Below are 23,995 nucleotides of genomic sequence, written 5' to 3'. Positions count from 1 at the left end.
ACACGGGGGAAATCTCAGCAGCGGTCGTCTGGGAGGCGCTGACGGCAGTGGTGAGAGGGGAGCTGATTTTGATCCGGACTCGTAGGGACAGGACGGATAGGGCAGAAACGGACCGACTGGTTATGGAGATCTTACAGATAGATAGGAGGTATGCGGCAACCCCGGGGATGGAGCTCTTAAGGGAACATCGGAGGCTACAGGCTGAGTTTAGGGTGTTGTCCACAGGTAAGGCAGTGGAGCAGCTTAGAAAGGCGAGGAGTGCGTTTTACGAACATGGGAAGAAGGCCAACAGAATGCTTGCATGGCAGCTTAGGAAGAGGGAGGCGGCCAGGGAAATAGAGAGGGTTGTTGATGGGGATGGGAACTTGGTAAGGGAGTCGGCCAGGTTAAACAGGGTGTTCAGGGACTTTTACAGTAGGCTCTATTGCTCGGAACCCCCTAAAGGACTGGAGGTGATGAGATGCTTTATGGACGGACTGACCTTCCAAAGGAGCTGGTGGATGGGCTGGGGGCCCCAAATAGGTCCGAAGAAATAGTCGAGGGCTTGAAGGCAATGCAGTTGCAGTCGAGTGACGCCCCGGGGCCGAACGGGTACCCGGTGAAGTTCTATAAAAGGTTCTCGGGGATTTTAGGGCCATTGCTGGTCAAGGTTTTCATTGAGGCAGAGGACAGAGGGGTGCTGCCCCCGACGATGTCACAGGCTACTATTTTGTTGATATTGAAGCGGGACAATAACCCGGAGCTATGTGGGTCATATAGGTCCATTTCCCTGTTTATTGTGGATGCCAAGTTGCTGGCCAAAATTTTGGCCTCCAGGATTGAGGATTGTGTGCCGGATGTGATTATGGAGGATTAAACCAGGTTTGTCAAAGGCAGGCAGTTGGTGGCCAATGTAATCATAATGCCCCCAGAGAGTTGAGGTAGTTGTGGCAATGGATGTGGAAAAGGCATTCGACCGGGTGGAGTGGGACTATCTATGGAGGGCTTTATCGACTGGGTCAGGCTGTTGTACCAGGCCCCGGAGGCTGATGTAAAGACGAATAGGACGACCTTGGATTATTTTAGACTGTACCGGGGGACAAGACAGGGGTGCCCACTCTCCTCACTGTTGTTTGCGTTAGCTATAGAGCCACTGGCAATTGCTCTGAGAGTTTCAAGGGGCTCGTTCGGGGGAGGGGGGGGGGTGGAACATAGAGTCTCGCTATATGCGGACGATCTGCTCTTAAATGTATCGGATCCAAGGGCAGGATTGGGCGAAATTATGGTGATTTTGGGGGAATTTGGCTGGTTTTTGGGGTATAAACTGAATATGACAAAGAGTGAGATGTTTGTAGTCCAGGCGAGGGGTCAGGAGGGTCGGCTGAAGAAGCTGCCATTCAGATTAGTAGGGGACAGTTTCAGGTACTTAGGGATACAGGTGGCACGCGACTGGGGCCAGTTACACAAGTTGAACTTGTCCCGGTTGGTTCAACAGATGAGGGATGAGTTCCGGAGATGGGATGCGCTTCCGCTGTTGTTAGCTGGGAGAGTGCAGATGGTCAAAATGACGGTCCTACCGAGATTTCTGTTTGTATTTCAGTGTCTCCCAATTTTCATCTTTTGTTAAGAGGGTTAATAAAATCATCCTGGGCTTTGTGTAGACGGGTAAGTCCCCGCGAGTGAAGAAGGTGATGCTCGAGCGGAATCGGGGGAGAGGGGGGGGCTTGCACTACCGAATTTCAGTAATTATTACTGGGCAGCTAGCATAGCCATGATAAGGAAGTGGGTGGTGGGGGTGGAGTCAGTTTGGGAGCGGATGAAGGCAGCTTCGTGTAGGGACGTCGATAATGGCACCTCTGCCGTCCCCGCCGGCGAGGTACTCCACCAGCCCCGCCGTGGTGGCGGCCCTGAGAATCTGGGTTCAGTGGAGGAGGTACGCTGGAGCAGTGGGAGCATCGGTCTGGTCCCCAATATGTGACAATCACTGGTTTTCCCCGGGGAACTTGGATGGAGGGTTCCGAGTATTGCGGAGGGCGGGAATTGAGAAGATGGGAGACTTGTTTTTAGAGGGGAGCTTCCTTAGCTTGACGGCGCTGGAGGAGAAGTTTGGATTGGTAAGGGGGAACAAATTTAGATATTTACAGGTGCGGGACTTTCTGCACAGGCAGGTATCATCCTTCCCACTCCTGCCACTAAGGGGGATCCAGGATAGGGTAGTGTATAGGGATGGGTGAAAGAGGGGACATTTCGGACTTCTACAAAGAACTCATGGGGGCAGAAACGCAGACCAAGGAGCTGAAGCGTCAGTGGGAGGAGGAGCTTGGTGGTGAGATGGAGGATGGCTTATGGGCGGACGTGTTGAGCAGAGTCAATGCGACCGCAACATGTGCCAGGCTCAGCTTGATCCAATTCAAGATGATCCACCGGGCCTACATGACAGTGGCCCGGATAAGTAGATTCTTTGGGGTGGAGGACAGGTGTGTAACATGTGCGGGAGGACCAGTGAACCATGTTCACATGTTCTGGGCGTGTCCAAAATGTAAGGGATATTGGCAGGGGTTTGCGGACGTCATGTCCAGAGTATTGAAAACAAGGGTGGCAATGAGTCCAGGGATGGTGATTTTCAGGGTGTCGGAAGACCCGGGAATCCAGGAAGAGAAAGAGACAGATGTTCTGGCCTTTGCTTCCCTGGTAGCACGGAGACGGATGCAGCTAGCTTGGAGGGACTCAAAGCCCCCGAAGTCGGAGACCTGGCTAACTGACATGGCGAGCTTTCTCGGCCTAGAGAAGATTAAGTTCGACTTGAGAGGATCACTGTCAGGGTTCGCCCGGTGGCAACTATTCAGTGACTTTGTTGTGGAGAATTAATCGCTGTGGGGGGGGGGGGGGGGGGGGGGGAAGAGGAGAGGTGGGAGTGGGGATGGTGAGGGTAGTGTAGACTAGAGGGTCAATGAGGCGGCTCTTGGCAGGCTGGGCGTCGGTGATTGCACTGTGTCTATTGTTCTTTTTACATTGTTTTTATACTGATGCTGTTCGTCATGCCAAAACAACCTCATTAACATGATTTATTTTTTTTAAATCTGCTCTCTCTCCCGCAGGTGTGTGATGACCACAGTTACTTCCATTTCATTTTCTTTCTCTTCCTCCTCATATTGTTTATAGTTTATTATTAAAGTGGCCACCAACTTGCCATTCTTCACCTTTACGTTTATTTCATAGACTCATAATTTGTAATTCTGTATAGAATCATACCACACCGACACAGGCCATTTGGCCCGTCATGCTTTGAAAGAGCTGTCCAATTAGTCTCGCTCCCCTGCTCCTTCTGTGTGACCCCGCCTTTATTTCTCCTTTTCTAGTATTTATCCAGAATCCTTTCCAAAGGTATTACTGAATTTGCTTCCACCATTCTTTCAGGCAGTGCATTCCAGATCACTGTGCTGTATAAATACATGTTCCATCATCTTCCTGCTGTTTTGGCATAACAGGATGGAGGTTAGAAATCTGGGCCAGGACCTGATTTCTCTGGGAATAGAACAGCAGGGTTCATGATTTAGTCTTTAATTGCAGCCTTGACACTGAACGTAGGGATTTTTCAACCGTTTACATTCGACAGGCCCAATCTCCTTCTACACTTGTACCTAAACCAGGGGAGGAGGAAAGAGGATGGGGAAGGGGTAGAAATAAAGCAATTGAGAAGAAGAAGAGAAAGATTAAAACGAGGAGAGCAAAAACTGCAACCTCATTTCAATATCCAGAGTAATGATGAGCAATCGACTTCTAAACCAGCAAGAAACACAGATCTGAAGGGAGTACAATGGACAATATGTCGCAACGCTTGGATTGCAATCCACTCTTTCAAGGTGCCTGAACTTAAAGAAGAAATGTCAATTAAAGGGACTGTGACGACTGAGTGATACCTGACAAGACACCAAAAGGAAAAATCGTAATTACTATGACTGTTAATTGTTGGTAAATTATTCCTTTAAATCATGAAGGAGGATCACATCCACTGTGTACAGAATTTATTTTGCTGTGTATAGTGATAATCATGAAATACTAATTAAACAGTGCTGCACGAATCTATACCAGGCTGTGAATGAGATGACAAATGGAAAAACAGTGGTGTAGTGACGAGATAGCCAGAGTGTGGGGGTAGGGCAGTTGAAGACATTGGATGTGAATCAGTGGGTGCAGATCCGGGCGCAGTGGGTGAATCCCGCAAGAGCCCCAAATCGCGAGTCACCCAACTCGCTTTGCCCGGCGCCATCTGGATCTCACTGGGTGTTAAATTCTTACACAACGCAAAACAGAACCATATTCAGAATCATTTTTTGTTTTCTCTCACCATTGTTTTTTGCCCCTCTCTCTCTCCCTGCTTTTCTCCTGAAGCCATCCTCACCGTGATACACTTACCCTCTGAAAACTTGTATGACTTGCCATTATTCCAGGGCAAGTGTTAACAAGTTGCTTGATCCTTGGAGGATGTATTACAGCCACGTTCTATCTTGCCTGTACCTAATGTACATGTGGTCCCTTCAGCAATCACAAATACAGTGCTTTGTTCTACACTGAGGCAAACTGAGATCAGCTAATTCACCAGACACCAGGCTGCTGGGGTATTCTGGCAGTTGGTTTGGGAAATAGACACTTGGAATTTGATTAATATTGTGCTGAAGAACACCCAGGCACATCAGAGGGGCAGAAAGTTCCTGAGGAGATCAGAAAGCAAGGAAAATTGGAAGAGGAGAAAGCATAAAAAATGGGTTGAAAAATAGGAAAAGGCGTGCAGGAAAGAGGAAATCCGTTGAAGATATCAAACATGCAGTTTGATTAAGTTAGTAAAGTTCAGCGAAGATTGGCAAGATCGCAACTCACACCGTCTATGTGAGCAACTAAAACAAGACCAAGTCTCTCGATGCTCAATAAGCTGGTAAGCCATTTAATTTCTGGTGAACATGAGTAAAAACTGTGAAGAATCTTCTTCAGAGTTAGTGTTCAGTAGGGAGGTTGTCCCACATTCCAAGAGAGGCATGTAGATTGGGTCTCAAGCAGAATACATAAGAACAATGCAGCGTTAACTTGTCTCAACTGAAAAGCGATGGTCCGCTGAGAACTCGGGCAGGTATTTGTATAAATGTAGGGATGAGAGTAAAGAAGAGATTGAAAAAGTAGTATTTTAGTGATGAACTGCTCTGTGCATTTAAATCAGGTCCCAAATCTTAAATACCACATTTAGTTCATCAGTCTAATGCTGTCAGTCATGCCTAGTGCTTTAAGGCCATTTATGTGATAGTTGAGTAAATGTGACTTCTCTGACAAAGTGACAGTGATCGAGCAAGAGAAAACCAAAGAAAATTGTTCCCGAAACGTTTTCCATTAGTCACAAGATAACTTGTATTTATCTAAAATTGATTCAGAGACCATACGAGTAGCACAAATACATTATTATTTCAGTGGCTTGCTAAGAAAGAACTTGAGTCCAGCTAAAGAAAGAAACATACCAGATTTTCTCTGAAATTCGATTGGTAGTGTACAAGTGTAATCTCTGATTTCTTACTTAATAACTTTCCTTAAATTGACTTTAGTGGTCCTCTAATTTCATGTCCATAAACCAATTCAAAAGGACTTGATTATTCGATGCATCCCTAATGACAAATAATAACAATGGAATCCCTTTGCCCCAATCATGAAGATAATCTTGACTATACACTCTCATCATTGTTTTTTCAAGTTTGATGCCACCTGTTTCACTTTCAGGCTTTTTAATGACTTCAATAAATAATCCTGACATGAAATTTGACCTATGATCTGATTGGATCTCTTTTGGATCTGGTGGAGCTAGTGAGGTGGCAAGGCAGCATTTAAAGACAGCACATCATGGAATGAAAGCAACAGCTGATAGGGGAGCATAGACTCAGTTTTGTAGAAGAGGGGAGTGCTAGTGTTATTACTTGTGAGTAAACCATTGAACGCTAGATTTAGTGGATCATATCAGATTAAAAGACAACTGAGTGAATTGAATTATCTGGTAGCACACCAGATAGACATAAATAGAACCAAAGAAATGATGCAGCACAGAAGGGGACATTAAGCCCATCTTGTCTATGCTGTCCCAAAGACACCTAGATGAGCTTTCTAATCCCATCTACCTGCATATGCCCATAGCCCTGCACCTTACAGCACTTAAGGTGCACATCCAGGTACTTTTTTAAAGAGTTTAGCGTCTCTGGCTTCCACCACCAACTCAGGAAGTGAATTCCGGACTCCCATAATCCTCTGCATAAAAAAGGTTTGCCTCATGTTGCCTCTAATAAAGAACTTGGTTAATTCTTCTGCCACTCCGTTGATTGTCATGTTTCTTAATGGTATGGCTTCAAAACATCTAGCGGATATATCCATAATTGATTTCCACTTCGCATTTTTAAAGTGGTCCAACACAGTCGCTTAGAACTCTTGTCAAAAGGTTCGTGGAAATCTGGAAAAGAATTAAGGTGCTTGTTTTATTACAGCTTGTGGTTTCCCTATTACTTGGCACGTATGACATGTTCGACAAAATTTAACTACATCTTTATGTAGTCCCGGCCAATAAAACTATTTCTGTATCCTTGGTTGTGTTTTCTTTATTCATAAATGTCCTACGAGTGGGATTTCATAGCTATCCCTTGAACATCTTTCCTATACTCAGGAGGTAATAGTATTTGATGTATTTCTGCCCATTTTTCATCTGCACTAATATGCATGGGATGCCATTTTCCCATTAATACACAATCCTTTACATAATATCATTCAGGAATACACTGAGTTTCCAATTCCGAGAAAGCCATTTGATAAATTTGTTTTAATTTGGAATTGCCTTGCTGTAATTCTATTAATCTCTTTGAGCAAAGCACACCTGTTTCTTTTCCTTCATCTCTTTCATCTTCCTTCAGCTTACTAAAGATAGCCTCAGAGAACCTTATCTCACTTTTCTCATCCTATGCAGTTAACCCCCTCCTTCTTTTGCCTCATCTTATGTGCCCGTGATCTCATTACCACACACACAATCAGGAAACATCCCAGATTGGTCCATTTACAATTTTTCTGCAGCTTGACTTTCTATCGGCTATTCAACTACAATAGGCATTACTAGTATCTGTGATCCAGCAATATAATTCCCGAGAATATATTGAATACTTGCAATGGGCAATGTTTCACCATTCCTAAGACACTTCTCCTGTTAAGTTTACTTTCACCAGAGGAATTTTAAAAAATCTCCCCATGAATACTGCTAACCAAAACCTCTTCCTTCAATATCCTTTCTGAACAACAAAAATCTTCATCCCACAGTTAAGGATTAACTTGCTCCAGTATCTCTTAACTTTTTAATAGCTTTCCCCATTCCATTCTGTAAACATGAAGAGATTTTTTCCTTCACATACAAAATCCTTAAACAGATCAGCCGCCTACTATTCAAGCTGTGCACACAGTTTCACCCCTATTGTTCTTCTCTGTGTATGAGCCCTGCCAGTTCCTGTTGGTCTCCAGTTTCTGATTTAATATTTATTTTCTTAAGACTTGTAACTCCAACCAGCTTGCCAAATAAACCCCACCATATTGATATTGTATGGCCCAGTTTATTACAATGAAAGCACTTAACTTTCCTCACATTCCACATTCCCTCAGCACCGTCTTTTTAAATTTGAGATGAAGCCTCCTTCGAATTTTCAACCACTCCTCTTTCTTGACTTTTCCTACATTTTCCCATTTTCTGACTTTCTCAGATTTAAAAGTGTGTCAGTAAAAAGACTTTGACCTATGAACCAATTCACAGTCATCAACAAGCTCCACAGCTTGCCTCGCTGTTTTAACTCTTTGTTCCTCTGCATGAGTTCTTGTCACTGTAGTTAATGTTCTTCCAACAGAATTACTTCTCTAAGAGTCTCATAGGTCTCTTCTATATTTAATGCTCTTACCCACCTATCAAAATAACTTTGTTTAACCCTTGCAAATTCAACATAAGTCTGTCCAGTTTTCTTACATTTCAAAACTTTTGTCTGTAAGCCTCAATACTAACTCAAAAGCACTCAACATAGCTTTCTCCACTGTATCATACTCCCCAGAACGTTCCTCTGACAAAGATGGATAGACTTCACCAGCCCTATCTACATGTTTACTCTGTAAGAGCAATGCCCAAATATCTTGCAACCATTTCATTTGTTTCGCTATTTTCTCTTTGGAGTTTGAAAATGCCTCCACTTTCTTTTTGTCAAGTTTTGGAAGTGTCTGGACAAATCTAAATATCAACCCAATAGGTTCATGTCTAGAACTACTTCCTTTCTTGGCCTCCTCTAGATTCTCTGTGTCATAATATGCACTCATGCACATAATGAGATACAGACAGGCAGTGACAGACACTCAGTACAGCCAATCAACACACAGGACAGAACACAACCAATCACCAGGCAGAACACTAGAGGGGGGCTTCCTACTATAAAACACACGAGGCATCAGCACTCTGCCTCTTTCCACTGGTGACAACTGTAGTGACAGGGTGTATATATCAGTTAGCACCTTCTACAGGTGGCTCAGAGCTAGTCTGGTCTAGTTAGTTATAGTAATACTAGTTAGTTATAGTACACTTAGAGTAATAGAGTGTCAACCCACCGCAAGCTGTGTGCACTGTTACAGAAGTTCAATAAATCATATTGAACCAACGCCTAAGTTTGGTGTCTACTTTCCAGTACACCTGCATCCAGTTGCAGTCTGTGTTACCCCAAGGTGAATATCATGACACTCTGCTTTAACTTCAGCATTTTATGCTGAAAGTCTCTCTCTTTCCTCTTTTCTCTTTTTGCCATTGCTAACTTTACCATTTCCAATTCGCTCTGTATAGTCCTCGCTTTCTCTCTTTCCCTTTCTTTTTGCTTCTTCGGCATCTCTAGCTCAAGTTTTTTTCATTTCTATTTTCTTTTTTTTCCAGCATTTATAATTGTTTCATTCGTAATTGAATTTTAACTAATTCAACTGCCTCACTTTTTAGAGAACCTTGCCTATCTGACAACTCTTGTACATTCAAATGCTTTGCCATTCTTTCAATTACCGTTACTTTCTTAGTCCCTATAGTCCTGTAACTTATTTGCCAATTCCATCAATTTACCTGTAGGTACATTGTTCAAACTTTCTAAGATTATATTGTCCACACCCAAATATATCTTGGACATTGCAAGACTCATGTTGCAGTCACATTATTTTTAACTCACACACCTCATCGCTTGGTTCAACACTTTCCTCATTCTCAAATTATTTTAAAGTCATAAATTTCCCTTCACCCAAGGAATTATGCTTTTCAAAATCCTGGATGAGCCCCAATTTTGTTCAGAACCCTTCTGGTGTTAAATGCAAGGGTATCCCAAAACCCAGAAGGGTAACTTATTTTTAAAAATAAATTTATAGTACTTAATTAATTTCTTTCAATTAATTTTGCACATTCTCCTCGTGTCTGCGTGAATCTCACCCCCCCTACAACCCAATGATGTGCAGGATAGGTGGATTGGCCACACTAAATTGTCCCTCAATTGGAAAAAAATGTTATTTTTTAAAAAGGTTTGGGGTGCTCTCTCCAGTGAGGTAATGGATGACTTATTATGCCAGGAATATTATTTTGAGACCCCAGAAACGGCCGATGACTTATCAAGGGGCACAAACTGGGAGAACTGAACATTTTTGGGAGACGGAGGTGCCAGCACTTTGGAACAATGGATGATATGGGTAGAGTGGAGGCTGGAAGAGAGGTTTTTGTTTCCTCCCAGGTGGAGAGTATTTTCTTTTCTGTCGGGGCACAGGGGTGAAAGGTTTGTATGGGGACGGACAGCGCGCCCCCACCCCCTCCCACAGCCTGTGGCGGTGTTTTATTTTTTGTTTGTCTTTTGGTGGGGGGGGGGGGGGGGGGGTGGGGGCGACCTGTGGTCTGAGTTTGGGTTAGAGAGGGGAAGGTCCACAGGAGTCTTCTGCACAGAACAAGGAGGTGAGGGAGGGGTGGGCAGTCAGTAGGAGAAGCCTTTGGGCAGGAGTTGCCATGCTGGCAGGTAATGCTGGTGAACGGAAATGAAGTGGGGGAGATGGCCGCGAGAGATGCCAAGGGGGAAGGTGGAGCGTGAGGAAGAAAGGGGGGGGGGGGGGGGAGAGAGGAAGATGCGACGTGGCAGTGTTGGAGAAGAAGCATGGTCAGGTGCGGAGAAGGTGGCCATCTTGGATGGGCCCAGTACAGGGTGAAATCAGAGGAGGTAGAGCTGAAAGGGGAGGATGGCAGATGGTAGAGGGGAATGGAGGCACAAGGCTCCGGTAAGACTTACGTGAAAGGGCTCAATGAACCGGTGAAAAGATGTTGGGTTTCTGCGCACCCCAGGAGTTTAAAGGCAGAGGTGGCCTCTGCAGGAGGCGCACCTCCATGTGAAGGACCAGGTTAGGTATTTCACTCGGGGCTTGAATCGAAGTCGCTGGGGTTAGCCATCCTGATGAGCAAGAAGATGGGGCTTGTGAATGCGAAGAAAGTGAGGGATCCGGTTGGGAGATATGTGATGGTGAGTTGGGTATTAGAAGGGATGCTGGTGGTGTTGGTGAATGTGTATGCATCGAATGGGGATGATGTAGGTTGTATGAAGAGACTGCTGGCAGTGATCCTGGACTTGGCCATGCACCAGTTGATCATGGGAGGGGATTTTAATTGTGTTCTAGAACCAAAGGTGGATAGATTGAGCCCCAGGCCAATGAGAAGTTTACGAATGACAAAGGAGCTGGGAGAGTTCATGGAAAAGATGGGTATGGTGTACCAGTTTCACTTCAAGAACCAGGGGGAAGGGAGTATTCCTTTTTCTCACATGTTTGCAGTATGTATTCAAGAATTTCCTTTTTTGTGCTGAGCCAGAAGGTGTTGTTAGGGATGGAGGGGACAGAATACGCGTGGATAGTCATTTTGGACCATGTACCCCACTGGCTGACGATTCAGCTTAGATCGGGACGGGAGCAGAGGCCAAGTTGGAGGCTCAATTCGGGGTTGTTGGCAGACAGAGGATTTTGTGATAAGGTGCAGTCGGTGATTAAAGTCTATGTAGAGTTGAACCAGAACGGGGAGGTGTCAGCGGCCACATTTTGGGAGGCACTGAAGACGGTGGTCCGAGAGGAGATTATCTTGTTCAAGGCACATAAGGATAGGGAAAGGAGGGAGCATTCAAGGGCGTCCACCACAGAGGGATTGGCAAGGAGGAAGAAGTTGCACTGGCAATTTGATAGGTTGATGATGGGGACGGAGATGGGGCAGATGTGCAGGGCAAGGGGGGTTGCAATATGAATACGGGGAGAAGGCAAGTCGAATGTTAGCACTTCAACTACGGAAGCAGGCTGCGTCCAGGGAAATATTGAGGATACGGACAGAGACATGGGAGATGGTGACTGAGCAGGGGAGAATAAATGAGACGTTTAGGAAATACTACAACGAGCTTTGCAGGGTGGATCCAGGGAGTGAAGAATGGAACGTGGCACAGTTTTTGGATGGGCTGGAGTTTCCGCAGTTGGAGGAAGTGAAGAGGCAGGCGCTTGAGGAGCCTTTGGGGCTGAGGGAGATTTTGGACAGTATAAGAGGTATGAAGTCGGGGAAGGCCCTCGGGCATGATGGTTACCCAGTGGATTTTATAAGGAGTTAGCGATGAACCTGGCACCACATCTCTTGGGGGGCACTTAATGAGGCAGTGGAGAAGGGGAAGCTGCCGGAGACGATAACACAGGTAACGATCACATTGATACCAAAGAAGGGGACAGACCCGTTAGAATATGGGTCATACATGCCCATATCGCTGTTAAATACAGATGTGAAAGTAATGACTAAATTGGTGGCAGGAGGGATGGAAGGTTGTGTTCCAGGGGTAGTTGCGGAGGACCAACAGATTTCTCAAAGGGCAGGCAGCTCTTTAGTAACATAAGGAGGCTGTTAAATGTGATCATGGCCCCGTCCAGAGGTCGTGTACCGGACGTAGTGATGTCCATGGATGCGGACAGGACATTTGACCAGTATTTGTTTGAGGTCCTAAGAAGATTCGGGTTTGGACCGAAGTTTGTGGTGTGGGTGCACTGTTATATGTGGCACTGGTAGCGAGTGTACGGACCAACAATATGGGCTTACAAAACTTTGAGCCACACAAGGGAACAAGGCAGGGGTGCCCGCTGTTGCCACTACTTTAGGGGCAGCAGGGTAGCATGGTGGTTAGCATAAATGCTTCACAGCTCCAGGGTCCCAGGTTCGATTCCCGGCTGGGTCACTGTCTGTGTGGAGTCTGCACGTCCTCCCCCTGTGTGCGTGGGTTTCCTCCGGGTGCTCCGGTTTCCTCCCACAGTCCAAAGATGTGCGGGTTAGGTGGATTGGCCATGCTAAATTGCCTGTAGTGTCCTAATAAAAGTAAGGTTAAGGGGGAGGTTGTTGGGTTACGGGTATAGGGTGGATACGTGGGTCTGTGTAGGGTGATCATGGCTCGGCACAACATTGAGGGCCGAAGGGCCTGTTCTGTGCTGTACTGTTCTATCTATCTACTCTTTGCGCTAGCTATAGAGCCTCTGGCAATGGCTCTTAAGGGGTCAGCAGAGTAACAAGAGATTATGAGGGGGAGTGGGGAGCATCAGGTGTCATTGTATGCGGACGACCTGTTACTGTATGTGTACCAAAGGTTAAGAAGACCCTGTTACAGATGCAGAAGGAGGGTTGGTGTTGCCAAACCTGCTGCATTATTATTGGGCAGCTAACGTGGAGAAGCTGAGGTGGTGGTGGGAAGGAGAGGGGGCAGAATGGGATACGATGGAGGAGGAATCTTGTAGCGGTCCAGCCTGAGGGCTATGGTGACAGTGGCGTTGCCACTGGCTCCAAGGAAATACAGGGAGAACCCTGTGGTTTAGTCCACAGTGAAGGGCTGGAACCAGCTGAGGAGGCACTTTGGAATAGAAGGGATGTCAGTGTTGATGCCGTTGTGTGAAAAACACGCATTCGAGCTGGGGGGGAAAGACAGCATGTATAGAATGTGGAGAGAAGTGGGGCCGGTTAAGGTAAGGGAACAGTACCTGGCTGGGAGAGAGGTATTCCAGTATAGAGGAAGTGAAGGAGAGGGTAGAAAGACCCTGTGGTAGCGATATATGGGATAACGGAGAAGCTGGAGCTGATGGAGGAGAGGAAGACCAATGTCGTGGCTTTGGCCTCTCTGGCTGCCTGGCATGAATCTTACTGAAATGACGGCCGGCAAAGCTACTGGGGGCAGCGGCCTGGCTGAGAGACTTGTATGACTTTCTCCGTCCGGAAAAGATCAAAACGAACTGAGGGGTTCAGCGGAGAGCTTTGAGACAAGGTGGGAGATGTTCATGGTCATGTTTTGGAGTTGTTCGTCGTGAGGGGATTGAAAAGGGGAAAGAATTTGTACAAACTGTATAATTGTGTGCTGGGGGTATGTTGTCTGGACTGTTTATGTTGTGTAACTATTTGTGTAAGTTTCGAATAAAATACATTTTTAAAAAATGCTTCCTGGTCATTTCAACTTGGAAAACATGCTTCTGGCCTAACTTTAGTTTGCGGAGCCGGTCTTTGCTCATTAACGTTGGTTTGTTGACCTAACTCATGACGATAATGGGAAACCTGAGGGATTTGCCCTTTTATTGGACATTGTGCTCCATTTATCCACGTCTTTTTGACATCTCACCGGAGTAGATTTTCAATTGAACTGTGCTCTTAGTTAGAGGTACATCACTGAATTTGCTTTCTAATGTATCTTTGCTCATAATGGAGCAATCTGCGCCATTTTGATGCGCATATTGATCTATTATTGATTTACCAATCCCTTGTAACAAAGTTCATGTCCTGCTACATTCTCAATGTAACCAAATATTTTTGTATGTTAGATATTTGGGATTTTAGTTCTCACAGGTGACCAAACTGAAGAATACAGTATTTTGAAACACGTCCTGTAATCCAATGTAAGAAAAAAGAATTTAACTTATTCATTCACATCAAGGCAGCGGCCTTGGCCATGAATCAAGGCTTTTCTTTTTTCACTTGTACGTTTTGTTTTTGAGTTGTCAGCTATTTGAGGCAGCTCACCTGCTTTTCTGAGTTTGTCTGTTGGCCTGTATGCAGATTTGAAAACACAATGCAGAGGTATCTGAAATGACCACACTGTATGGAGTTGAAGTGGGGAAACTTGTACGTTCCATGCCAGAGCCATTGTGGATTTTGATCATCTGTTCCAACAAGTTTTTGTTATCAATTTTTTGCACCTTTATGTGGTTATCGAGCTAGATATTTAAGCTTTGAAATATCCAAAGTTGCAGATTTGAGCTGATCTGGGAACCCAATATTCTAATCTGTTAACAGTATTTTCAAAATAAGGTTGAACTGGCTTTGAGGAAGGAATGACTTACAGACAACAATACAAGACTACTGACAAACAAAATAATCTCCATGTTGGTCCTTATACTTCAGGAAAGTCGTGAATAATTAATTAGTGATCTTGTCATGTCGCAATAATGGGTGTTCCTCATTCAGGCCGATACTTCTTCAGCACATTGTGAACCATTGACCCAGTTTGCTAATGATCCTCGTCACTGAGTTCAGGCCCTTTGCTGCGATGTGGAGCTCTAAAACAATGTGGCCTCTTCAAATGGCGGAGGAGAAAAAAAAACTAAAGAACTAAACAGGACTATCATCGACAAAGGTTGACGGGAAGCATGAAGCAGGAGGAGGATTCAACTTTGTGTTGAAAGGCCTCTTCTGTTCCTTTCATGGGGAGTCAGTGAAAATTATTGATATTAAAGAGATTAGCCAAAAGTAATTCTTTTACTATCAGTTTGGCAAGGAAGTTTAGAAGAAATTCCTTGCTTTTACAAACAGGAATGGCGAGAATTATATTAATCTCTGAAACAACATTGTGATAATCACAGATTTCTGATGGGGACGGTGGTTAGAAACTGTGGCCTGAATTTTAAGGATGAGGGGTGACTAGCCCACCTCATCACCTACCCCTCGCCCACCTCTGTGCTGTCCCCCAGAAATGCAGGGGGGGGATGTGGATAAATAGATAGGTTCAATTGAGCTTGTTTACAAGCCAATTGACCCCAATATTATGGTGCTCATGTCATAATACAATTGGTGTAGGCAGGAGTGAACACTCTAGTCTTCCAAAATAATTTTTTTAAGGGGGTACAACCTTCGGGGGGCCCTTTGCACACTGAGGGATGCCCCCGGAAGATAGTATGCCACCTGTATCCCCGCCTGCACTGCAAAACCCACACACCCCTATCTCCCTCCCTCAGGTGCCTCATCCCTCCCCACCCAATACCCCTGCATCATCATGTTGAGCCTGCTTACAGTCCCAATAGCACTCAATACAGAGCGGCAGGGCCGCCTAGGTTGCAAGGGCTGCCAACCAATCTGATTGGCCGGCAGTGCCTGAGGGTGGGGCTTTGTTACAGTGAGAGGCGGAAATCCCATGCTTTCCTGGTTATTTCCTCCTGCAGTGTGTCATTGCTGTGAGGCGGACTTTTCTTTCGTCGGTAAATTTCCAACTGACGGTTTAGTCAGTGGATGCGGGAGGATTAAGCGCTACGCACCCCCCCCCGTAAAATCCAACTCTGGGTGAACGTTGATTACTTCAGTGCTTCTGCATAATAGGACCATACGAACGGGTAGATTTCTGGATTTAAGGATCACAACCACACGTATGGTGCTCGGGCAGCTGCAGCGAAATTCGAGTGTGGGGAGAGCTGGAGGGAAATCTGCAGTTTGGAAACCATCCCAGGGTACTAGTGGGAGTTCTGTGGTTACTTGGCTACATCCAGCAAGGTCACGCTGAATGCACTGAGAGATGTATCTGGAAACTCACAGATGTAGTATTCTACTAAATCTGTTTTTGAGTTTCTTTTATAACCTGACAATTTTATGCAAATTAAAAGAACTATGGTGCCCGACACCTTCAGCCATCGCTATCTTTGTGAGCTCACGTGCAAAGGAATTGAAAAGCTATTCAGTCCTGTATTGAAATGAGCATCCTTACATTACCAGTGTCATTGCATGAGACACAACTGACCAACTTTAGCCATGCGCTTTTACTAAACCCCATTTTGGGTGATAAAAGGTGAGTTTACAAAAGTACACCAGTGTATCTATAGTTTCAGCTCATGAATGGATCATTTTCCTGGTAAATTACACAATCTGAATAAGGGAAATAGAGCGTGAAGCTCTGAGGATCAGGAAACACGGCAGGGGGGCACTTAATTGCCTGGGAGGCCAAAACTCAGCTTCCCAATGGCAGATTAAAATTAGGGAATTAAGTCGGCAGTGGATTGTTGGCGGATTGAGCATCCCAACGGCAAACTCATTTTGATACGTTTGCATATGACAAGGGAGCCGAAGGTTATTGGAGTCGGTCAGATTGAGACCAATTAGATCAATCATGATTTTATTGGTTGGTGGAGCATGCACAGTGGCCCGAATGGGCTACTTCTGCTCCTATTTCTTATGGCCTTATGTCATGTGTGACCATTGAAAGGAATTATCACCAAAATTAAATGGTACCTTTGCAATTACTTAATCAGCAAACGAGAAATACGTGCCTTTACATTAAACATAGTGTGCAGCAGGTGTGAGTCCTTTCTGGTGTATTTGGAATGTTAGCAGCTCTATGAAACAGGCAAAGAGGGAGCGGCAGCAGTTGCAGTTTTCACACTTCCTCTCAGATTGCGAGAATAATGTTCCTGGCTTGCAGCCTCTCATAATCATTGTCAAAGTGATCAAAGAGGTCGTCGACAGTGCTGACATTACAGCCTTGGTTCAGTCGTAGACAAAAGTGCTGAATTCCAGAGGCAAGGTTAGAGTCGCTGCCTTTGACATCAAGGCAGCTTTTGACCAAATCTGGCATCAAGGAGCCCAAGGGAAATTGAAGTAAATGGGAATCGGGGGAGAGGCAGTGAACAGTCCACTGGATAGAGTTATACCAAAAGGTTTGTGACCTTAGGCCCAGAACTTCATTTCTGGAGTTCCTTAGGGTAGTGTCCAAGGCCCAACCATCATCAGCTGTTTAGCAATGACTTTCGCTCCATCAGAAGGTCAGCAGTGGAGAAGTTTGTTGATGATTTCACAACGTTTGGCACCATTTGCATCTCCTCAGATAATGAATCAATCTATGTTTGCAAGTAGCGAAACCTGGACAGCACTCAGGCGTGGGCTGACAAGTGGTGAGCAACATTTGTACCACACAAGTAGCAGGCAATGATCATCTCCAACAAGAGAGTCTAACAATTTCCCCTGAACATTCAGCAGCATTACTGTCATCCAGTACCACAACAACTATATCCTTGCGGAGGTGTAGTCAGCATTGACCAGAAGTTTACCTGGACCAGCCACGTTAATACTATGAGCCTTAAACAAAATAATTGCCCCCGGACCATGGCCTTCAGTGCTTCCCAAAAAATAACCGCCTCCACCCCAACCAAAATCTCCCGACTCACTAAAAGCAAATGAATATATGTACAAACTACATAAAGCACTGGCTCACATTTATAATCCATAAAATCATTTTGGGTGATAAGAGGTGAGATTACAAAAGTACACTAGTGTGTCTATAGTTTCAGCTCATGAATGGATCATTTTCCTGGTAAATTACACAATCTGAATAAGAGAAATAGAGCGTGAAGCTCTGAGGATCAGGAAACACGGCAGGGGGGCACTTAATTGCCTGGGAGGCCAAAACTCAGCTTCCAAATGGCAGATTCAAATTAGGGAATTAAGTTGGCAGTGGATTGTTGGCGGATTTAGCTTCCCAACGGCAAGCTCTTTTTGATACGTTTGCATATGACAAGGGAGTCGAAGGTTATTGGAGTCGGTCAGATTGAGACCAATTAGATCAATCATGATTTTATTGGATGGTGGAGCATGCGCAATGGCCCGAATGGGCTACTTCTGCTCCTATTTCTTATGGCCTTATGTCATGTGTGACCATTGAAAGGAATTATCACCAAAATTAAATGGTACCTTTGCAATTACTTAATCAGCAAATGAGAAATACGTGCCTTTACATTAAACATGGTGTGCAGCAGGTGTGAGTCCTTTCTGGTGTATTTGGAATGGCAGCAAGGTCAGTGCAGGAGGAGGCCTTTCAGCCCGCCGAATCTGCACCGACCCTCTGGAAAGTGCACTCTATCTAATCCCACTTCCCTGCCCTATACCCATAACCCCACCTAACCTTACACATCTTTGGACACAAAGGGACAATTCCTTGCATGGCTCATCCACCTAATCTGAACATGTTTGGACTGTGAGGAAACCGGAGTACCCGGAGGAAACCCACGCAGACACGGGAGCAAGTGCAAACTCCACGCAGACAGTCACCTAATTGAACCCTGGCATTCTGAGGCAGCAGTGGTAACCACTGTTGCCACTATGCCACCCTAATTCATTCCCTAGTTCAGTGCTTCTCAAAGTGTGGTACGCGTACCGGTGCCGGTACGCGAGCCATCGTCTGCCGGTACTTGGAGTGTTTCCAGAAAAGAAAGAGACAGTAATCCTGGATTGGCTTGTTTCGCTCACCGGTCCCTGGCACATTGAAAAAAAAAACTGCCGGTACGCCACATCAGATAGTTTGAGATGCAGTGCCCTAGTTAACTCACAACCTTGAGTGCAGAGTCTGGGGAAGCAATGCACTTCCCATAGAATAGATCATCTCATTGTCCTCCCATGCCTCCTGCAATCGGTTACAGAGCAGCCCCACGGAGGCCGTTAGCAGATATCTACTCTTGTCGACTGCACAATGGTCTAGAGGCAGATAAAATACAGTTTTAATTCTTGAGCTACAATGAAAATGGGATTTTTACTTCCCCATTAAACGGTTACAGGAAGTGTGTGTAATCTATTTTACAGCGCAGACCATTACTCAACATTGCCACTTGTGTCATGGAATGGTAAGAATCTTACATAACTAACAGAAGAAGTTTAACCCTTTGGAACTTCAAATGTCTGTGTAGTTGCTGACTTGAGAAATGTCAAATAAACAAGAAAGCAATACATTTATCTCACACACAAGAATATTGTTCCAATAAAAGATCGGTATTTAATGAGATTATATGAGATTCCACCACTGTAAAATTTTTTAAATCTTTGATAACCCCAATGGAATGTGTTCAAGACGCAATCAACTCAAGCTTACAACAACAAATCTGCAACCAAACACCAAGGAATCTAGTGCCTGACTAAACATATGACTCCCTTTAAGTAATTTTTCCAATGTGGCATATGCAATACTCATCATAGCATTTTGTCAAGTGATTTATATTCCACTTCCGATATTGAACACAATTCATTTGAGGCTTTATCGCTCACTGTAAGAATATGTGCATAGAAGTAAAATAGCCCATCTGCTTGGAAAAGTTTTTTTTTTTTTTAAATTTAGATTACCCAATTATTTTTTCTATTAAGGGGCAATTTAGCGTGGCCAATCCACCTACTCTGCCCATTTTTGGGTTGTGGGGGCGAAACCCACGCAGACACGGGGAGAATGTGCAAACTCCACACGGACAGTGACCCAGAGCCGGGATCGAACCTGGGACCTCAGCGCCGTGAGGCGGTTGTGCTAACCACTAGGCCACCGTGCTGCCCTTGCTTGGAAAAGTTAACTGTCTCCACAGATCCTGGCTGAGTGTTACCAATATTCTCTGTTTTTATTTCAGTTTTTCAGCATCTGCAATATTTTGCATTTGAATTTAGGTTAAATTGCTTAGTATTCAATCAAATAGGATGCTCATTATCTTTTTTTCATTGTACAATTTTGATGGTTCAGAAGAATGTGGTAGAGTGATTGACTCGTTGAGAGAGAGGCCAGCAGTTCACCCTTGGTCTCTGAGTTTAGAAGCAGAATTGTAAATTTGACGGCTGCATGCACACATATATGGTGCAGGATTTCAACTTGTCCAATGTTTTTTTTTCAGGCAGGAAAATGTCCAAAGGAGCCTAACTCTGGCTTGAGCATTGACTCCTATGGGAATCTATGATTCACTTAAAGTCGTTTACTTAAAGTTGTGATTGTCACGAATGCAACCCAAAGTTTTACTGCATTAACACCAGGAGCTATATTTGGACGTATAAAGTCAAGGCAAGTGTAAAATAAGTAACTTGAGGGGTTGACGGATGAATGAGACACCCAATTCTATCAGAATGTGAGTGGGTAATATTGATTCTTGCACTATTCTCTTAGGTAACATTGACATATTTATATGTAGTGATCTTTTATTTCTTGTCAATAAACTAGCACGATAAATTACATCAATAGCTCAAATCATTCAACCTTTACTCTGAAAATTAAGGAACTGGTGATTCAGTTAAAAGACTGACAAATATTTGTCTTGTTCTCCGATTGTTCTCAGAAAAGGAACCATTAAAGGGAGAAACAGCCTTGGTCTTGGTGACTATTTTGATCTAGATTATTGTGAGTGACGCGTGTGAACAAAATCCTGAAAGACTGCATGGGCGCGATTCTCCAGCGAAACGAAGCAGGTGAATAGCGGGAGAAATGGAAAATGAGATCCGCGCCAGGGGCCAAACGATTTGAGATGCAACCAGACCAATCCCATAGGCGAAATCAGGATCTCACCGTAGTGTGGCGGGAAAGCAATTATCACCACTTAAGCCTGATTTCCATACAATTACCGGGAACCACCCGATATTCAGGGCAGCACAGTAGCATAGTGGTTAGCACAATTGCGTCACAGCTCCAGGGTCCCAGGTTCGATTCCTGGCTTGGGTTGCTGTCTGTGCGGAGTCTGCACGTTCTCCCCATACCTGCGTGGGTTTCCTCCGGGTGCTCCGGTTTCCTCCCACAGTCCAAAGACGTGCAGGTTAGGGTGATTGGACATGCTAAATTGCCCTTAGGGTCCAAAAAGGTTAAGTGGGGTTACTGGGTTACGGGGATAGGGTGGAGGTGTGGGCTTGGTAGGGTGCTCTTTCCAGGGGCCTGTGCAGACTCGATGGGCCTAATGGCCTTCTTCAGCACGGTAAATTCTATGATTCTGTGAATCAGCGGACTCCCAAACTGACTTCCAGGCCTCAAAGAGAAATCAATCTGAGAACAAGACAAGTAGTTGTCAGTCTTTTAACTGGATCACCAGTTCCTTAATTTTCAAAGTAAAGATTCAATGATTTGAGACATTGATGTAATTTGTCGTGCAAGTTTGTAACTAAGAAATAAAAGATTACTACATATAAATTCAACAGCCTCCCCAGGTGGTGCCGATTGCTGCTCCTTTTGAAAAATGTGAATCTAGCGGATGGGCTGCTGTGGGGACCCGAGGAGGTGAGCAGCCATCTTCTCCCACAGGTGAAGAGCCCGCGGCACTGTGCATGGCACCCCTGTGCTTAGCGGAACGGGGGTGGGGTGCAGGGGGAGGTGCAGCTTTGGTTAGGCGTGGGTCACCATGGGGGTGCTGGGGGAGATTGAAGCCATGCCAACCTCTGAACTGTGTGTTCCAGGACCAGGACTACCCTAACTCCTGTCTGTCTGCCCACCGAACACCCATAACTCCCACTGACCGTGGAGGCCTCTGGCCTTGCGGATGAACGCTATTGCTGATAGGGAATTGGCAATTGCAGGTAAGTGCGCGCTACACACATCCCAAGCGGATCCATGTGGGTAAGCGTCATGCGGCATGTGGGACTTGTGGTGATATGCATTACTGTAAATACATATAGACTAGCTAGACACTAGAGGGAGCACCAGAGACATGACACACAGACATTCAGCCAATAGGCCAGTAAGATAGGACACGACCAATGGGCATTCACAATACACACAGAGGTGACACTACCACAGGGGGGCATTACACCAACCCATATATAAGGACACAGCACACATGATCTTCCTCTTTCCAGTGGAGACTCTCATTGAGTACACAGCGTTGATTTGAAACACACCACACCCACCACCTGGATTGTAGCAGACTGGTTCGTCAGTCTGAGTAGCTATAGCAGGATTAACAGAAGAGTTGAATCCAAGTAGGAGAATCGTTAACAGTTTAATAAATGTGTTAAAGCTATCTCCAATCCGAACCTTCCTTTGTCAGAGTGCACATCAAGGAAGCAGCTTATGCTATGTCAAGAGCATAACAAAATATGGTACCCAGGAGTGACCTGTTTAAATCCATATAGTTACAACTTAGCAAACAGTGATGACCAGCAACGGCACCCAGGCAAGATAATGTTCAGGATTCCGGTTCCACAGCAGCTCAGGTACCAAGGCAATCTCAGTGAAAACTGCCGTTGGTTCAGGCAGATATTCAAGATCAATCTGGTAGCGTCCGACCTAGATGGCGTGGCGGATGCAGAAAAAGTAAAGCTTCTACTTCCCATCGCGGGTCCAGAAGCAGCTGAAATCTTCCAAACCTTCAAATACTCAAAGGAACAAAACAAGAGCGACTTACCGGCAAACCTGAACAAATTCCAAGAATTCTGCGAGGAATATATGAGAAAAAACAGTAAAAGAGGCGCCAACACTCGCCACGAGGCGAAGGTCGGATTTCCATTGAAGAAATCGGCAGTTTTGATTGGTGGCCATCTTGGTAAAGGGGCCGCTCATGCGCAGTTGAGAAAAAGGCCCCAAGTAAAGGAACAGCAATCTGCGCATGCGCAATCGCTTCCTACGACCTACGTCACAGACTTCATGACGTCAGAGGCCCCGGACCATGCCCACTTAAAGGGGAAATGTACCAAAACACAAAAAAAAAAATTTTAAGCCATAAAACCTGATTCTTTCACCTGGAACGACAGCATAATGCCTGAAATTCGACCAGTAGCTGAAAGTAACCTCCTCAGAACCCTGCAACAAGCAGTTAGCACCACCCAAAGAGATGATACAGTCCTTGAAGACTATGACTCAGACTATGAATTCTTCTTTGGACATTGCGAGCCCAGTGCCAGCTCCGACACAAAATGTGATGATATGGTCTTGGAAGACAACGACTCAGATGAAGATTTCACCTTGGGAGGTGGCTACCCCAGTACCAAATCCAAACCGCAACTAGATGTGTTAGCCATTGATGAACCCGACGACGGGTTCTTCGGATTGGGGAATCTTCAGCCCAGCCTATATGACATCCCAACTCGTGAATGCAGGATTATGCTGTGGCCTGACGCCAAGAGACAGAGAGCAGTTCAAGCCCACTGAGAGCGGCCTGCTGCCACACAGAGAGTGGTCCACGCACCGCAAAGGGTCCCTGACTCCACACAGACAGTGGTCCACGCACCACGAAGAGTCGCCAACTCCACATAGAAAGTGGTCTACGCACCACGAAGGGTCCCAGCCTTCACACAGAAAGCGATGAAAGATTCCACAGCGAGCTCATGGACAGCCTCCATGATAGAAGCAATGCAAGACTCCAAAGCGCAGTCCTTGCATGAACAAGATCATGAGGGTCTAGCAACCTCCGCTGAGTAACCAGCGGCAGACGATGCAAGTCTGCCATGCTCAAGTGAACAATAGAAAGACTATGACAGTCTACCACGCTCAAGTGTACAGCAAGCAGACTATGACAGTCCACCACGCTCCAGTGAAAAAGAAGATGACTCTGACAGTCTACCAGCTCAAGTGAAGGACAAGAAGACACTGAGGCTCTATCCACTGTATGTGCACCAAGTGACGACGACATCCCACTTCCCATACACCAGATGTGCAACATGACAGACCTCAGCTAGTGTGTCCAGAGGCACTCGACAATCACGGTGAGACTACTGGTGACTCCGGTGACACCACGTTACTTCAAACCTCATTCGCTTGAGCCTCTCCACAAGCAAATGCATTCTTGAACGTTTTGACTCCAGACGTGGAGCATCAAGAAACCTCAGAAGATGCAAGTGAACCTGACATGATTCCAGACGGGGAGCATCGACAAGCCAAAACTGACTCAGGTGAAACAGACCAGACTCCAGATGGGGAGCAACCACAAGCCAAAGCTGATTCAAGTAAGCCGG

General features: G+C 45.4%; 1 protein-coding gene across 2 annotated transcripts in view; it reads left to right on the top strand.

Moving 5' to 3' along the window:
* minpp1b (multiple inositol-polyphosphate phosphatase 1b) overlaps nt 1–6,588 on the top strand; it is a 108,356-nt gene extending 101,768 nt beyond the window's left edge. For both annotated transcript variants that reach the window (XM_038773814.1, XM_038773815.1), the window contains exon 5: nt 3,078–6,588. In XM_038773814.1, coding sequence (XP_038629742.1) covers nt 3,078–3,152 — 75 coding nt within the window. In that variant the 3' untranslated portion in view covers nt 3,153–6,588. The remainder of the gene's footprint in view (nt 1–3,077) is intronic.
* The last annotated feature ends 17,407 nt before the right edge of the window (nt 6,589–23,995 follow it).

Source organism: Scyliorhinus canicula, chromosome 16 (assembly GCF_902713615.1).
Source record: "Scyliorhinus canicula chromosome 16, sScyCan1.1, whole genome shotgun sequence".
NCBI classification, from domain to species: domain Eukaryota; kingdom Metazoa; phylum Chordata; class Chondrichthyes; order Carcharhiniformes; family Scyliorhinidae; genus Scyliorhinus; species Scyliorhinus canicula.
Note: the sequence above shows the minus strand (reverse complement) of the source record. Positions and strands in the feature narration are given on the sequence as shown.